This window comes from Idiotropiscis lumnitzeri, chromosome 8, assembly GCF_059441095.1.
Source record: "Idiotropiscis lumnitzeri isolate Australia: NSW breed Sydney's pygmy pipehorse chromosome 8, RoL_Ilum_1.0, whole genome shotgun sequence".
Taxonomy (NCBI): domain Eukaryota; kingdom Metazoa; phylum Chordata; class Actinopteri; order Syngnathiformes; family Syngnathidae; genus Idiotropiscis; species Idiotropiscis lumnitzeri.
In genome coordinates this window covers 10,444,466-10,463,433 of record NC_142398.1, presented here as the reverse complement: position 1 = coordinate 10,463,433, position 18,968 = coordinate 10,444,466, and the positions used below count along the sequence as shown (strand labels likewise).

Sequence of the window (18,968 nt, the reverse complement as noted above, 5' to 3'; positions counted from 1 at the left end):
CCTAACTGTTCAATCAAGAAATCGTTTAAGTAGAACCTGTCTGACAAAATTAAGTTGAGTCTCCAGAATGGTGTAACAAAATGACACTATTCAAAGAAATAAAAATAAAAAAGTCGGAAGAAAGTTGCTGGCTTTTGCTGCTGAACTCTCTTCTCTACTCAAATCCTGACAGTAATTTTGGGCGTTTTAGTATAATTTTGCTGATGATTGGAGGTGGAGTAAGGGGGCGGACTGTTAACAACTGCTTAGCACGTCCGCCTCACAGTTCAGAGGTGTAGGGTTTGATTCTGGTTCCCTTCCTGTGTGGCGTTTGCATTCCCCCCCCCCGTGCCAGCGTGGGTTTTCTCCAGGTAATGGGACACTTAAGTGTGTGAGTTACTCAAGTTTATTCATGACACTGCAGAAATGACAATAGCGAAGAAACATAACAACTGTTCAATTCACAGCTGCTTTAAGTAAAACATCCATTTCTCAGTTGAAAGGTGAAAAAAAATCTATTTGCAATGGGCAGAATGCTATTTGTAGTCTGACAAATGTATAACACAAAGTGCCTTGCAACAATTTAACAAAGCAATGTAAATTAACAACTTGAACAAAAAGGCACACAAAATATTTAAAAGCAATAAACATTTGTATGGTCGTCGTAGGATTGGTATCAAACTGCCATGTTCCAAATGCATTTTCTGACTACTGCACAAAGTAGGAACACGAACATCTAAGTGGAATAAAGCGTGAAAAATGTAAGGGTTACATATTTCGTTTGTGTTTCATGTGTCTGCTCCATTGACCAGGCACGAAAGTTCATTCTTTGTGCTCGTCATCTTCAACAGCAGCGGCCACTTCAGCTCCCTCCTCTTCATCAATTTCATCGTGGACCACGTATCCCTCTTCGTCGTCTTCATCCTCTCCAACTTCAAAGCCTTCTTCCTCCTCTGCTTCATTCTCTTGGTTCTCCAAGTTCTCCTGCTCCTCCTCGCCACCCTCCATGACTGCCTCCTTTTCCTTCTCCCCCTCATGCTCCCCAACCTCCTCCGCCAACTTTACTTCCTTGGCTGCTTCCACCTCAGTTTCTTGCGGAGTTGTCGCCTCGGCCGATTTGGTATCTTCCTTGGCCACAGCGGGGGGCTTCTGTCCCTCTGTTGCTTCCACCACCATGGAAGCAGATGCATCCTGGCCCTGAGGGTTCTCAGTAAATGGATTTTCTCCCTGCAAAAAAGGAACAAGGCTGTCGGTAACATGTCTATTCCAACCCTATAAATACAAATCAGGCTAATTACATAACGGCGCCCACTGCAGAGCTTTCCCACCCATGACTTGGAAGGTAGGCTGGCTGTAACCCCGCTATTCAAGTGGCAACTATTATGTCAAAGCCAAAAGGTCAGCAGAGATTACCATTTGAAAATAGTGTTACCCGCATTTGTGTTCACAGATGTGTCTGTTGCATGTTTCACATGGAGGGGAGTCCACTGTGGAGCGATGCGGGGGCGCGGCACCTCAAATTGGAAAATGTTCTATTCGAAAGGGTTGTCGTCATGACGTTAGACACGAGCCTCCACTAGGAGACCAGCTGGCGCAGGTACAAGTTCCCACAGAGCCATGATTTTTTTTTCTCTACTGCTGGTCTCCTCCTCTTTAAAATGAGCAAAGTCATTTTTTGGGGCCACAATGAATGATATTCCTTGTTGAGATGCAGTCTACCTAGCAGCAAAATAAGTTTTTACTTCCTAGGAGGCTACCACATTAGCACTTCCAAATATGGGCATGCTGGAAATTGGTCATTTTGTGTTGCTGCAAGACTTTCACACTGAGCAGGTACAGTGTGAAAAGAGCTGAATGCGTCGGCTAAGTCATGAAAGGTAAAGCGAAGCACCACTCCACAAGTGAAAATATAATCAAACCTTGAGTGGTTCATTGTAGTAAGTGGAACCATTTTTATGAGTGTGAAAGAACATACAATTTAGAATCATGTTATATGAATTTTAATACAGTGACCCTGCATCTTTGCCTTTTGGCAATCACAAAAGTTAGTTTTCGAATTTATCTTCCTTTTATTATTGAAAACTCATCATTCCATTTTTTTGCGCTCAAGCCAAAGCAATAAGAGTCTAACTTTTGTGCCATTGTTTGGAACCGTACTGCTGTTAGGTTTAATGCATTTATAGTACCAGTCCCCTTTAAGGCTTTTGAGGTTTTTTGTATATTGGTAATGTATGTTGCTGCATACCTTGAGGTAGCTCTCCAACTTCTTCCCAATGACTTTGTGGTTGAGGATGCTGCGTGCAACTGACAGGCTGGATTTCTTCGACTGCTCCATCATTCCCTTGAGATCACAGAAAGGGCAATCTGTCATATAAAACAATCTGCAAGCATTTTTAAAGCACATTTTAAAACAAGAGGGTTCACCAATTGACTGCATTTCATCAAAAAAAAAAAACAATACAAAAAAAATATGAAACCAATAAAACAATCCATACACCAGGGTAATTAGTGCTAAAGCAGTTTTCTAACTCCATTTTGGGTGTGAGACTAATGTGGGACAACAGTTTGTTCCACGAGAGCAAAAGCTCAGCCTCCCCTGCTCTTTCTATTGTCACCTGGAAACGACCAGGAGAAATTGCAGACTTAAACGATCAAGCATGTTTATAAAAGCATTTTTTTTTAATCTATTCTAAAAAAAATAGTGAGCCAGTGCAAAGATGCCAACATGAGTTTGAATGTCATTGAACAAACTGTTTTCTCGCATGACAGTTGTGTAAAGCCAGCACACCATGCACAGCATCCATCAACATACCTTGCGGTTGTAGCTATGGTCAGGGGATTTGATGTGTTTTTGAATCTGGTGAAGCTCCATGGGAATGAAAACGTCACATGCGCTGCAGTGTGCCGCATCCACTTTCTTCATGAAGTGTTCCATGCCAAGATCTGCAACCGATTGTGCAAATCACCGCCAGTCACCAATTGTTTTGACTTTTTTTTTCTCTGATCTGACACCATCAGGACCTCGGCTGCAGTTGCTTACCCTTAGTGAGGTCCTGATCTCTGTACATCTGGCAGATGGCAGCACTGTGGTGCTCCATCTGTGTGACGGTTTGGTCCATTTTCTTGAATTTGTTCAGCAAGTACTCCTGGGAATCAAAAAGAGAGTGAAAGAGTTTAGTTGTGTGCTGCACATTTGTCAGAATGAGGCATGTGCTATTTGCCAGCAAACAAATCTTTTTTTCTTTCCAATTCCCTTTTGGCCCAATGATGAAATATTTAACATGTTGGCAAATCTGCCGTGCTAAACGTCAGCGTCAGATCGTGCCTGTGAGCAGGCATTTGCAAAGTCTAAGAGAGGATGCCTTCAAATAAACCATGTGCGCAATTGCTTCAAATTGAAATACCACAAAGCATACAACCATTTTCGAGTGAGATCTAATCACCTCAAGGAAGTCTGTGGTTGGCTTGGTCAGTTGGCCCGAGAGGAACTTGAAGTGGTCCTTGTGGAAGCGACTCTCCAGATGACGTTCCATATCCTCCTTGTAGAATGATTTGAACTTGCACACAGAGCATGCAAACATCACCCTGGAGGGAGGAAACGGGCTGTTTAAGTCTGCCGATACCTATGTGCACGGATAGCGGCCAGAGTTCAGTTCTTTTAATCTGCCTACTCACTGAAAGCCCCTTTTCTTTTTTGATTTAGCAGACTTGGCTGAAGTTCGGGGAGGAGGCTGTTTGTCCTGTGCCTCCACCTTCTCAACACCCTCATCCTGTTTTGCCGCACCTAGGAAGACGAGAGCAGAGCTTAGTTGTGCTGAGACACTGTCACACTCAACATGTAATTTCCACATTAAAAAAAAAATGTCCAAAACATGAGCAGAAGACAGTATATTATTTCATAGGACAAAAGTAATTCTAATATTCTAATTAAGAAAAAACACTTTGCTAAACTCATAATCATTAATAAATTACAACTTCAATATTTGTTTTTTTACAAAATAGAATATGTTAGTGGAGGGTGAAACGACTGACAATTTTCATCACCAATCAAGTTACAGAAGTGGTTGGAATTCTAAACAATTAAATGTTGACTTACCTAGCTCAGGAAATGGGAGTATTTTCTCATTGGCACTTTTTAGTTGATATTAATATTGACATTTATGTGTGGTAAATTAGTCGGCTAACTTCAAGATGCCACAGAACGCTGGCCAACACGTTTTTATTAAATCTTAACTGTTCTAGATACATTTTTGGGCACCGCGTCTGAATTTACACTCTGTTTATCTGCATCTTTCTTTCATTAGTTGACAGTAAACAGCAGTCGCGATTAGTCGACTAATCGAATCCTCTATGTAAATAGAGGCATGTTGTACCAGCAAGCATCTGCTCTTGTATAACCATAATTCTTTAAGGTATGTACAAATTAATAAGACCAGCTTGTACCAGCATTTCTGAGATGTTTATAACTGATGGTGCAACTGAAATTGAAGGCAATAAATAAATAAAAAAAAAAACAGTGAGAGAACGCCATTCATCGTTATATGGACATAACAACCAATGACAAAAGGAAAAGAAAAGTGCTCACCTGAACTTCCATCAGTAGTCTCCTGAGAAGAAAAATACCATAAATATTATTTTGCGTTTGGAGCAGATGGTATAGTTGAGTCCTATGACAGGCAGACACAGCCCCAATTCCTATGTACCTCCCATGTGATGCAGTTCTGATACTCACCACAGCTGCAGTAGTTGCCTCACTCTTGTCATCATTTTTTTCTTCTTTCACTGCACAGACAAATGATCCGACAAGTCGTTTGGTGTTTTTAATGGGCTCAGAGCGGCTTCAATTGAAATAGGAACATGCCGGCTAAAATGTGCTGCATGCCTGCAACTTACCCTGAGAAGCGCCAAGATCTGTGCTTTCAGTCTTGTTAATTTTTGACTCCGGCTCATCTGCAGGAGTGAGCATCTGCTTTCGCTTCTTCTGGAAATCATTTTGTGGTCTTGCCTGCTGAGGTTTACACAAAACATACTTGAAATAGAGTCAAAAAAATAGTTCGGTATTTCATTTGTATGGTGGGCAAGAACATTTGTTCACTTTCAGGACACACACAAAAAAAAAAAAATCAATTCCCAACAAATACATACACCCCATTTAAATTTGGTTTCAGTGAGCGCAAGAGTAATGTTAAAATTTGAAAGGACTCACCTGCGGTTGAATTTCTGTGAATTTGAATTTTATCAAAAATGACCTTGCTCGCCTTTGATGGGTGTGGACTAATTTTGGAACATCAGTTGAATGATCAAAAATAGCCTTTTTTTGAGTGAACATTTACAGTCAATTACATTTGTGGGAGTATGAGAAACTGTTAGGGTGTACATGTTTATGTTGCAATCAGCAATTCTATGGATATAAAAAGTCTCGACAGCCCTGTTGTGCAAATGCCTGGTTACGTGATACAGTCTAAGTGGAAGGATTTAGGAGCAGAGCCAAATAGCAGTCAGTGTTTGCACAAAACATCCAGGCTTCTGATAGAAATTAAATAAAAGAAAGACATTTTAAATCAAAAGGAAATGCCTACTCCAACTGCTTAACTTTATGTGGGGTTGAACTAGCAGTTTTTTTATTGGAGGCACACGTGTCCTGAGTTCAGTTTAACAAGTTTGAATGCGTTTGATTAATTCAAAACACAGCGTGTGTTTGACTTGTGCAAACATTATTTCAGTTTTTTTTCTTAATTACCTTGTCACAAATACCAATTGAAAACCGCTTTAAGGAGACATTATTGGAGGAAAAAAGTTTTCCAATTATTCAGTCATATTTGACAATCAGAAACCCGACATTTGAACATGGTTGTCTCAACTTTTAATAACCACTATACATTACCAGCAACTCCTGCAGATCAAGTTCGTATACAACCGGAAATGTTAAAAGGAACCACAGTATAACTTTTGTTGTTCTAACTTTCTATTACAGTCAGGTCCATAAATATTTGGACATTGACACAATTTTCACAATCCCAGCTCAGTACAACACAATGAATTTGAAATTAAACAATCAGGATGTGCTTTAAGTGCAGACTGAGCATTAATTTGAGGATATTTGCATCAAATTCACGCGAAGTGTGAATTATAACATATTTTATATGTGCCCTTCTGAAAGGGACCATGAGTACCGTATTTTCATTAACATAAGGCACACTTAAAATCTTTAATACCAAAATCTGGGGCTGCTCATTTATGAAAAAAACAAAACAAAAAAACAATCACAATTATTTTAGTAAAAATTGAAATAACCTATTATTCAAATGATTTTTTGTTACAATACAAATGGAAAAATAAATGGAAACAAAATTCCAACAAATGTATTTTCTTATATATATATATATTTTTTTTTTTAAAGTGCAAATGTATAAATTTGAGTATGGTTTCTTTGTATAACGAGACAGTGTATTGGAGTTGAGTTGGTATACAATTATCTGTTGCAACATTTCAATTATTTCAATAAAATGATCAACTTTTTAACTCAAGTATACACGCTATAGTATTAGACATTGTAAAATGAGTACCATTTTAATAATGTTATATATGAAATATATACCTTATAAAATAATATTTCTTTTTAAAGTTAGGCCAATTATGTAATTATCACATGTAATAATCATGATTCAATTTCGATAAATTACACAGCTCTACCAAAATCAGTAAATGTCGAGAGTGCTCCGCTTGACTGACTGGGAGCATTTCTCGCAAGCACTATTTTGCTTAGAGGAAAGGTGGACATGACTGAGGACACCATGCGGACGAGAAAGAGGACGCTAAAGTGACGCCCCCAGTAGAAAAAGTGTAGTGCAGTAAATAAACTCGGAGTTTGCCATCATTCCAGGACCCTTGATGGAGGAACTCCAACTGTTGGACATCGGTGTAAACAGGGCATTCAAAGTGAAGTTCAGAGTGGGGCCAGGTGAAAGAGTATAACGTAGTTATAGGCTTCTAATGATTCATTCATTCACTTTCTTTGGAATGAACATTAGCTGTTTTTATTAGGTATGTGTAAATGTCTGATATTTGTATGGTGGCCAATCCTCTTAAATCCTCCATCCAGTGAGTGAGGGCGTCGATAAATATCAACAGCCATACATGCCCACACTATTACACGACCACCACCATGCTTCACTGATAGGGTGGTATTCTTTGGATCTTCAGAAGTTCCTTCCATTCTCCCAACTGTTTCCCATTCTGGCACAAGGTCATCTTTGTCTCATCTGTCCATTAGATTCTGTTCCAGAACTGTACAGGATCTTTTAGATGTTTCTTGGCAAACTCTAGTGTGGCCTTCCTGTTTTTTTAGGTAAAACCTCTTTCCTCTGGCGTAGTCATCTCAATTGTTGACTTGGAGACAGATACAACCCACCTGCTGGAGTGTTGTTGATGCCAATTTTTGAGAGCTTTTTTTTTTTTTGGTAAGAGATTTGGCTGTCATCCACCACACTTGTTTACATGGTCTTCTGGGTCTTTTGGTGAATATAGATCTCACCAGTGCCTTCCCTCTTTTAAAGAATGCACCAAACAGTACATTTGGCCAAACCTAAAGTTTTTTTCTCTCTCTGATGGGTATGTTTTTTTTCAGCCTAGAAATTAACTCAAGGCCTTTTGATCTATTCTTTGTTAACAGAAATAATGAAGGAATGACACATACCTGACCATGAAACAGCTGAGTAGCCAATTGTCCAATTACGTTTGGTCCTTAAAAAGGTGGGGGCACACATAAGATGTGTTTCCTACACCTTTCACCTGATTTGGATGCAAATACCCTCAAATTAAAGCATCAAGTCTGCACTTAAAATACATCTTGTCCAATGTCCAAATATTTATGGACTTCACTGTACCACCGGAAATGTTTAAAGGGGCACCAGTATGATGTTTAATGTTTTGACTTTCTACCAGACAGCATATACAGTAGCTTTTTACAAGAAATCGATCATGAAATCCAAAGATTGAAAAACAGCACATCTAACCAAGAAAATAGCAGGTGCAGTCAGTGAGAAGCACAAATTGCCTTTAACTTACAAAACAGCAGTTCAGTTCCATAGAGAACTTGAGATTACATTGAATCTAGTAAATAAAACGGTGGGCAGAGTGCAGGGGGCAGCTGATTTAAATGTCGGTAAATTTCAGCTGAGTGGGCACTAATGTGAAAGGCCGGCTTGCCAGTTGGTATATGGTAGAGAAAGGTGGGAATCAGAACAGGCTTCTTGGCCAGTATCTGAGTCGGGCTTCCTAATTTGACAGGAGGTACTTACTTTGTTAAAGGGTCTCTTGCGGCCTCGCTGGCGGCCAGCCCGTGGGCCCCCTCCAAAATGCCTCCCAGGAAAGTCGTGGGGCTCTTGGGAGGGACCTTGGTGGAAACCTCCACTCTCTGAGTACATGCGGTTGGACAGGAGGGATGGGAGCTTGCCTCGACCACCCCCTGGGGAGTGACCGCTTCCCCGGCCACCTCCGCCAAATGACATGGGGTCTGACCTGTAGCTCCCAAACCCTCCGCCAGATCCTCGACCCCCAGCGCCTCCGCCCCTTCTGGGGGAACGACGGCCTGCTCCGGCCCATCCGCCCCCACCAGAGCCACTGGTGAAGGACTCCCTCATATTCTGTCGCATTTTAGCGACTCCATAGGAAGGGGAGAGGCTGTTGAAGCCGCCTCCCCCTCCTTGCCCCATGCCCCCCCCGAAGCCCGAGCCTCCTCGCGGGCCCAACAGCATGTCACCACGGCCATCATCACAGCCATAGTTACTGCCACCGGATCTGTAGAGATCTCGGGAGGAGGAGAGCGAGTCGAAAGAATCGAACTGGCCAAACCTGCGGGATGGAGGGAGAGGGTTGATAGAGAAGAGCAGAGAGCAAGGCAGGAGGCGGGGAGGCCTGGCAGGTTTGGATTGCTCCACCTGACACTTATGCGCCTCCACAGATTGCCATTTTCTTGTCAGATCACAAGACAGACATCCACCAAAACTATGGTCTGCTTGCATTATCTTACGGTTTAACAATGGAAATCAGCTCTGATAGTTACATTAACAAGAACTCTTCCAACTACATTTTCAGTCAGAGGTCAACCAGTGTTGCCATCAGAGGCGAGGGGAATGCAAATTTACTTCCTCTTTATAGAATAAGCAGACCAGCAGAGAATAAAAGATTACAGCGAGTACTTATACAATCATTAAGTGTTTTCTTATAGGTTATAGGCACAGCAGAAAGCTGTGAGCAATTCACTGTATTGTAAGGCCAGCGCCTATTAACTCATCTTTTGTGTGAACTCTAAAACCAGAGCGCAAGGTTAGGTCACATGGATGAGGAGAGCAATGCTTGTGAATAAAGTAAACACAGTCAAGAAGACAGAGGACAGCGTTCAAGGAGTGAAGAACGTCTAAACAAGTATCCCGATACCAGCAACAACAAGCAAATGGTCGCCTTTGACTTGAAAGAATGTGAACTAACAAAATGGATGGCAAGTGAAGAGCAATAGAACACATCCCTGAAATGCTTCTATTCATCACTTTTGTCAAACAAACTGATGCCGAGCTTTTTTTTCTCTCTTGATACAGAGCATGTGTAAAAACATCTTATGGACTAAACACATAAAAGCAAAGAAGAGTAAGCTGAGAAGATACTTTATCTTTCCATTACCGGTAACATGGCCCACAAGACATACATGCAGGATGACTTACGCAACCATGACATAACAATGACGCAACAATGAATGAATACAAAACGACTTACCTGTCACCTCGGCTCTTCATGCCTCCTTCCAACTGAGTGAGCATGTCCAAGCGCTGATTAATCTTGGCAATAACTTCATCCGCATGCGTTATCTTTTGTTGGAGCATAGAGGACCCCGAGAGGCCTCTTTTGGAATTGCCGCCTCCATAGCCACCGAACCCCGACATGGAATTCTTATAATTGCCACCAAATAGATCAAAGTTCCCAGAACCTAATACAGATTACAGTATTATATAGACAACACTATATCATCAACTATTCATTCATACACTGTCATTACACAACTCAAGTAGCATATTTTCACGACCATAAGGCATACCCGAGAGTCACAAATTTTCTCCAAAACGGACGGGGTGCCCTATAATATACATCCGTACATGTGCATGTTAGCAGCCTCAGTGTGTAAAGTTAGAGACTACAACGTGCTGCAGAATTGACTGGTGTGAGCACGACTGTTGGTCATGGTTTGAGACACTCGATTGACAACAGACCAGTATGTACGTGCGGGAGAAAACTGGATAAAAGGGCCACTGTCCACAATGCCACAAGTCTGTCTTATCATTGTTATTGCAAGCAAGAAACATCACAGGGTAGATTAACCTTTACACAACAGACGCCGCAAAAAAATTAAAAAAATTAAAAATAGACACGTTGCCCAAAGCACACCACTCACTACATCTCTCTAACCAGTCATTTGATTGACTGAGGCACTCCCAGAATGCTTTGTAGCACCTGGGATATAAATGCCATGAGAGATATGTCTTGTGGTAATTTTAGTTCTTTGTTCCTTGTTTTGGTTGCTAGTGTATTTGCTAGTCTGCTGTGCTGTTCAGTTGATGTTGGGTGATAGTTTTGGTTTTGATGTGAAACCGCGTGTGGTGACGAGTGACACTCCGCCCTAGAAATTGCGTGATCACGTACTGTTAATGTATCTGACCCACTGCTGGTTGAGTTGTCACAAAAGCTGCCCTTGGATCTGAGGGACTGCATGACTGTCAATGACGTGACTAACTCAGCTTTGGCCCCAACTCCCAAGGATGCAAAAATAGGATCAAAACATACACTAGCATGCGTGTTAGCTTATGTTTTAGCGCTAGGGTACGTCTTGACATAACTGTGGCCAATAATACGGTGCGCCCTATGTATGTGTTAAATACAGAAATAGCACCCGCAACTGAGACTGCGCTTGTAAATACGGTAAAACGCTATGGTCGTGAAAATACGGTAACTATTTGAACACTGAGCTGCATATATACTTTCACCATTCATTATGGCCACTGGTAACACCAAAAATATCTACAAATACCTACTGCTGTCTCCACCCACTTCAATGCTATTTTTATTACATTTTCTTTTTGTCAATCCAATTTTCCTCATGGGAAAGTACTGTGATCTCCATCAAACTTGAGCATCCATTAAGCCATTCTGATCAAATTCCTCACAGGCCTGATTGTCTGAAATATTATCCTGTGATGTGGGTGAGCTTTCTTCATCCAAGCAAAGGCTACAATGTGTATGGCAAGCTCTACATTAGGCCTTTTTGGATGGTGGTATTATCAGGCCCCTCTGATCCATGTTGTGGACGCCCTGCCAGAACCAGCACTGGCCGTGTATATTCATGATATATTGCATTATGTTTCAATGATTATTTTCTGTTTAGCTTCTTTATAATGGTTTATTTAATAAGCCTTTAAGAAATATATTGGGCATGATATTTTCTCTCAAATAAAAGAACTGCTTTTTTAAGAATTTCTGGCCTTTATATCGTGTTCAAAATACTGATTTTTTTTAAAGACCATTTTGATTACATGCTACCATTTAAAAAAATCAGAGTAAGTGAGCAAATGTATATTTTAAATACACCATTTCTTTGAAAGAAAAACATTTGATTGGATAACTGTATTACATTTGACTTGCATTTATATTCTAACATTAACAGGGAAGATTTACTAAAGGTCGTTCTTTATGTGCAATGCAGTCGAGATGGAGATCTGGCTGCGCAATATGAGCTACTAAATTTACTTTAACACTGTAATTATTTATCGCTTACCTCTGTTTCCAGACCCGCCATCACCCCAATTGGAATAACCTGTAAAATATAAGAATAGCGTCAAATTGGGCCAAAATAGTGATGCAACAGGATTTTAGGATTAAAGATGCACGCCGTAAGATTTTGCCCCAAAATATCTTTCGAACAGCCTTTTCATTTAAACATTTATGACTCACACACCTTATAAATAGCAGATTAACACATTAGCTGTCCACAAAGGGTATACTTGCAAGCTTATGGAAAATTTTCAGACTGGAATCTGATTAAAATTTCCTGCACTCGTTCTGCAGATACAATCCAACTTTATTTGTATGGGATGTCACGTTAACGCGTTACCAGACTCAGTAACTCATTATATTACTTTATTACTGCTAACATGTAATACATTACTGTACCGCATTAATTTTGTAGCGCGTTACTAGCCCCAAAACAGATCAAAGGTAGTGATCTCCCACCATTGAGTCCGAACATTTATTATAGCCCAGGGCTGTGCAATTAATCGAAATTCAATTCCGATTACAATTTTTACACAACGATTACAAAATAGCATAATCGTAAAAAAACTATTATTATACACAGTATTATAACATGTATAACATGTTACAATAGTACTCATTTTACAATGTCTAATGCTATAGTTAGTATACTTGAGTTTAAAAGTTGAGCATTGTATAGAAATTGTTTATTTAAATCTTACAACACAGTGCGCATTTAGCATGGTTACTTTTCAAAAGTGACTGGAGGTTTTGGAACGTATTCACGACAGGACTTATTCTTTTTAAATAGCATTTATAAAGAAAGGTGTCAACTGTCAAGCTCATCCCAACTGCTTGTTATCATGAAGGAGCTTGAAGAGCTAGCATGCCAGGCACGGCAACTTTTAATACTTCACTAATTCCCGTTCCAAATTATACATAGCTTTGCTTTATATCACCAATATTGTCTGCTAAATTTGCCACCAGGAATTTAAAAAATACAAATCTATTCTCTTTTTTTTCATAATTGAGCACCCCTATTATTGCAGACACAGTATCGTTAAATATCCTCATAAAAAGTTAACATTCACATTACCAGCTGCAGTACGGTAGCAAATCTTGCATTTTCCTTTTTAAGTGTGGAAATCATTCTAAAATAAATTACTCCCCGATAAAAAACAAACAAATCAAAAGTAATTTAAAAGTAATTTAAACTTGAGTAACTCATCACTCTACAAAGACAGCAATATAGTAAATAAATGCATTACTTTCACATGCAAGTCACTAGTAATATATAACACATTACATTTTGGAAGTAACTTGCCCAACACTGTCAATTTGAACGTGCATCTCACACGGGAAGAAAGGTATGTGCAATTTAATTTTTCGACCGCAAGTTGCAGGGGCATTTTGAACTCAAAATCCTACGGAGTGCAGTTTTGAGAGTTAGAATTTGAGATAATTATTTTCTAAATTGCGACACATAAGCATTTCGCCAATTTATTAGTATTCTTTTTTTAAAACATATTGTGAAGTTAATCGTCTAAGACATTGTAAGGACATCCATTTGAATGCCGAACTATAATGTGTCGTGTTGCACTCAATGAATAATTCAATTTACGAAACATGGAAATCGTTGACTTTGGCAACGCGCCTACAGGCAAACGCAAGGCGATGGCTATGCTAACAAAGAGGAGTTAGCTTAACATTTGCGTTTGATGACGAAGAAACCCACGACGGCTTTGCTATTAGAACGTTCATGCCAATAGGCATTTAAACATAATAAAGGAGCGTTATTTAGATTCACCATTTCACACAAAAATACTTAAATATTTAAAATAAATAAAAAATGTCTAGCCACTGTTCCCAATGGGCTTAGCTAGCGGCTAACAGTAGTCTATAAATAAATACATAAAACAACGAATGTACTACATAGCAAGTGGCATTTCGTTAGCTTGACATGCTACCTAAATAGGTGCATATTTACCTGAACCGTAGTTTCTCCCGTCCATCGTATTTTATGGTCTTAAGCACGCAAGTGGGCCGAGAGGCGCGAGCTCTTACACAACAAGCAAGGAGACGCAACGACGACTCTAGCGACGTCACGTGAACACTCTGACGTCACTATCTGATACACGGACGCGAGGGGTGTGGTCTACTTGTAGTTCTTTTGCAGCGGCGCTTTTAGTAAGAGAACTTTACGATTTTGAAATGAAACCCACCTGGCTCATCAAAATGTCAAGCCCGCAGTTCTTTGTTGCGTTGAAGGAGACTTTGGCATTTTAATTTCATGCATTGTCCTCCCCCACAAAAAAAGACTTCCTATGAGTTGAGTTATATTATGCTATAGACTAATTTTGATATTGCTTTAGTCCTCCTCACTTAACTATGCAGAGAGTGGGGACTGATTAAATTAAAGTATTTGAAGGCTCTGCTAGGGTCTGCGTGGGGGTGGATCTTCAAAGTGAAGACTCACAAAGGCTAGTGAGATAGCAGACATCCCACTATGTACTGTAAAACACTTGGAGTCGCTCCTCTGGTTGCAATCAGATCATTATCAAGAAAGGGGAAGGAGTCTTGTGCATATTGTATTGACCATTTGGCTCTGGTGGAGACATGGAGGAGTGACTCAGCCTCCTTAAGGGTTTTGGAGGAGATGAAAAGACTAAGATGTTTTAGGTGTAGGCATTGCAGCTGTAATAATTAAGTTTGAATATTCATACCGCTCCCTATATGAAGACAGACGCAGGAGCTTGGGAGCAAGCACGCACACAAGGCATTTTGTGAGACTTCTTTTGATATCAGCATGTGACCCAAATTAAATCTTTATCCCACCAAAATGGCTGTGTGGTTCATGAAAGGAACTTTTTTTTCTCTTCTACCTTTTACAAATTAACAAACTAGTCATGTAGAAAGGTTTGAAAAACTTTATGAAGCTACCAAATCTACTTTCCCTCACCTGAGGAACTTGTCTATCAGTTTATCTGTCTAGTTCAGCATGCAAGAGGTTAGTACTACTCCCTCACATTTCTTGTGCTTTGGATTTGAATTGTGGGTGCTCAGGCTCCCTACCATTTATATTAAAACAAAACAGAAATATATAAAAATAAACATTGTATTGATTTATCCTTTTTTTTAAATTAATTTCTTTCAACATATCTGGTGTTGGAGCACTCCAAAAGTAATTCAATGTATTCAAGTTACTTTAATTTAATATTATGGTACTTTGATTACATCTAGCCATCCATTATCTGTACCGCTTGTCCTCACTAGGGCCGGGGGTGGGGGGGGGGATGCTGGAGCCTATCCCAACTGTCTTCAGGCAGCAGGCGGGGACACCCTGAACTGGTTGCCAGACAATCGCAGGGCACACATAGACAAACAACCATCCTTGCTCACACTCACATCTAGGGGTGATTTAGAGTGTCCAATAAACCTGCCATGCATGTTTTTGGAATGTGGGAGGAAACCGGAGTACCCGGAGAAAACCCACGCAGGCACGTGGAGAACATGCAACCTCCACACTGGAAGACCAGAGTCGGAATCGAACCCACGACCTCTGAACTGTGAGGCCATTGTGCTAATCATTTTGATTTCTAACTGCATTTTTTTACAGGCAACTGGTAACTATATACTGTACGTATCCATTTAACAGGCAGATGCATCCCCCATGCAGAAAACACACCAAAAAATCAGGTTGGGTGGAGGACGCCCTCTGACCTTTCAGTTTAGGGCACCCAAAGGGGGTAGCACCCTGTTTGTAACAAATGCAGACAGAGCATATTAATCACAGGCATGCATACACAGAGCTGGGCACTTGACCCTTTTTTTACCGGTCAGTCCCCGCCCACCCTGCGGCCTCATCTTATTCATAAAAATTGGCCCCCAGTCGCAGCCTCCCCACTCACCCCCAAAAAAGCGTCCGCGCATGACGCCGCTTTGGGATAGATGCCAACGGCAGAGGTTTTGAAGATGCTGAGATTGCATTAGCTGGCTAATGATGTGTGGCCCCCACACCCAAAACGGGCGTCCGTTCCCGGTCCTCCCGAGGACGGACTGCCCAGCTCTGTGCATATACAAATATTCTTCATATTCTGTGAAAATTATATATGAGCTGGGATAGGCTCCATGACCCGCACGACTCTCGTGAGGAAAAGTGGTTCAGCTAATAGATGGATGTTGCTGAACCTGCAACTTAGTTGCAAGTCTTTCCGTTACTTCCTAAAATCTACCTGTCTTATGTCTGTATTTATTATACTGACCCCTGGTGGCAAAAAAATTATAAAGCGCTGCAAAATGACCATTGAATAAATTGTCATGACACACAAACAATAGAATTATTACATTCTAAATAAATTATGTGACGTGTTATTTCTTGTATTACATAACCAGAAATAATTTTCTGGTGTTTTTGGAAGTACTGGAACAGCCTTCCCATTTCTTTCATAATACTTATATGGAAACGAGCACTATTCAAAATAAAGCAAAGTTTTCCGGTCATTTGTACTGTCCGTAAAACCTACAACATTCCCTTCCCTTTAAGATTCAATTGCACTTGCACAACGGCATTTTTTTCACCAAGCCACTGAATTTCCCAAGTTAATTTGTACAGGGGTGTGATGTGCGACAGCATTAAAGAAAATGTCTTCTACCGCAACGTTGACAAGTTTATCAGACGGTAAAGCTAATTTTCCATTATTGTATATCTCTTTAAGAAAATAACGTCAACACCTTTTGTCCCGTTTGTTTGAATCTGCGTTCAAGATGCACCTGACTGCGGAGTTTGTTGAAGCCTTTAGGGGGCAGCAGAGTTTTATTATTCTGGGACAGTGAAACGGTTGCTCAACTGGTACAAAGCCAAGCACGACATGACTAAAATGTCTGGTCTGCTTTGATCGTTCCATTGTCTTTATTCTCCCCCACCGCAACGCATTGAATGAAAGAGGATTTTTTTTCAGTTAGCTTGTCTAGCCACAAGCCTATCAGGTTGCATAAAACCACAGTTGAGTGTGTCAAGGAAGTGTTTTGCTTTTCTTTGGCCTTTTGCGGCTTTATTGTATTAGCTGCAATATACATTGTGCATACCAAACCTCTTGTGTACTGTACTTCGGCTTTGTCCATCCATCCATAATCCATCATCCTCACAAGGGTTGTCCTTTCATTTCATTTCATTATTACTTACAGTCTTCCTTCTTGTGTACATCAAGAAGGAGTGTTATTAAGGAGTCCTTGGGAATTTCTTTTATTATGGATTTTTTTTCAAATTTTGTCTTGCACTCGACAAAAACTCCACATCACTAACATGATATCAGGGTTGGCCAACTGGTGGCTTGTGGGCAACATGTGGCCCTTACTCTTGAGCGGCCCTTAAGTATTTTTTTCCCCCCATATTTTGGGGGTGGGTATATTATGACCATGTTTCCTCTCCTACAGAGGATCCCTGCATACTCGTGCTTCAGCACCCGCAGATTCACCTGTTTGCAGATTTTTTTCAAATACATTTTTTCAATTATTTTTTTGTTTTGTTTTTTTTCAGTTTTTTTTATTTTAATCTTTTTATGGGGCAACAACCACAATTTTTCTGTGTAAATATATATAGGGAGGTTTATTAATGTGTTTTGAATATTCTCTTGTGTTTACAAGCCCTCCACTTCATTTCTCAAATGCATTGTGATGGATGTCAATTGTATGTGGATTTTCGTTATTTGCACATGTACGCATTTAAAATGGCATTGTTTGTCATAAATATAGTCCTTGCCCCGGTCAATACCAGTACACACATAGACAAACAACCATTTACACTCACTTGGTCTTCTATGGGTCTAACGCATGCATTTTGAACGTGAGAATAAGCGGGAATACCCATCGCAGGCACAGTGGGAATTTACAAAAACAAACACACAGGAAGCCCTGAACCAAACTTCGAATCCAGAATGTCTTGTAGACTGGCTAACCACTGGCCCACTGCGCTACCACAAATATTGCAACCATCCATCGCTCATTAGGGTCACAGGTAACTGGAATCAATCCCAGTTCACTCTAGGTGAACATGCTACATGCTATGCTGGTCGCCAGCCAATCACTAGACAAATAAGTGTTTCCACTCATGTGCAGACCAATGGTGTGCAAAGGAGGGGTTTCAAAAGGGCAGTGGGCCCGGGCATCCACCTGAGGCAGGGCATTCACAGCCTGCCGTCAGAAAAATTCAATGAGCGGCTAAAATGTATTTTCCTGATGATGATACACCACACCCACGTCAACTACAAAAATCTTCCATTCAATTTGTTTATTACACTCATAATCTCTCAAGGGCAAATTGAACCCAATCCGCTCGGCTGTATATTTTGAGTTTCACACTACAAAGAAAACCACTACAGAAATAAGCAGAATGCAAGGAGAGATGTCAGAGTGAAAACAAAATAGTGTGGTGCCTCTTGAGCTGAGGGCATGAGGATGACGCCTTACTCAAGGGCACCTCAATGGTAACTATGAAACCGTTAACAGCTGTTTGACACCGGTTGCCATTTTTACTTTTTGTCCTAAATAGGGCTTGTACCTGTCCAAGTACTAAAATTTACTTTGTGTCTGAAATTGAGATTTCCAAGAGCCCCTCTAACATCACATGAAAACATATTAATACAGATTTATTTTGTTTAAAGCAGAAACTATTGATTTAGTCTCAATTCTTGCACTTGAAAACATAAAAATTGATTTTAAGTGGCCATCCTTTACTTCTAATGCAACAGATTATTAAATTTTCTTACTTCATTTTCTATGTGCAGACTCGATCCTTGCAAAATAAACTCGTCAATGTTTTTAGATTATACTCTCACTACTTAGGTAGGTGAGTTGGAGCTTGGCCGTCGTGTTGCTGTGACCTCTCCTCTTTCCATCTATGATACACTTGGCACACATACTAGTTGATTTCAGTTAAGGCCAAAGAGTCACCCATTGTCACATGGGGCTAGGCAAAGCCCCCGCCATGTGGATATACGGGCAAAACGGTAAAGTATTAACTGTTTTGGACGGATCAAATGTTTTTCCACAATCTCACACAAAAGGCTCCATGCATGCGGGTTGGAGGGCCGGACAGTTACGCCTCCAGGCCAGACTGCCCAGCTCTGGTCATGTCATTAAAAACGAGTTAATTGTAAAACGTTGTTGGAGTAACAAATCAAAATGTGGAAACGCGC

General features: G+C 40.5%; 1 protein-coding gene across 2 annotated transcripts; it reads right to left on the bottom strand.

Moving 5' to 3' along the window:
* Positions 1-367: 367 nt before the first annotated feature.
* On the bottom strand, positions 368-13,909 carry akap8l (A-kinase anchoring protein 8 like). Of its 2 annotated transcripts, none has more exons than XM_088302583.1 (13): positions 13,763-13,909; positions 11,801-11,839; positions 9,751-9,961; positions 8,280-8,832; positions 4,873-4,987; positions 4,712-4,761; positions 4,565-4,586; positions 3,655-3,763; positions 3,423-3,564; positions 3,020-3,125; positions 2,792-2,922; positions 2,225-2,320; positions 368-1,206 (listed from the first exon to the last, which is right to left on the bottom strand). In XM_088302583.1, the coding sequence occupies exons 1-13, from the start codon at positions 13,785-13,787 to the stop codon at positions 802-804; spliced, it is 2,004 nt and encodes a 667-aa protein (XP_088158709.1). In that variant the 5' UTR covers positions 13,788-13,909; the 3' UTR covers positions 368-801. The 2 variants fall into 2 exon arrangements, with proteins under 2 accessions (XP_088158709.1, XP_088158710.1); XM_088302584.1 differs by having other exon boundaries at positions 4,873-4,984.
* Between the last annotated feature and the right edge of the window lie 5,059 nt (positions 13,910-18,968).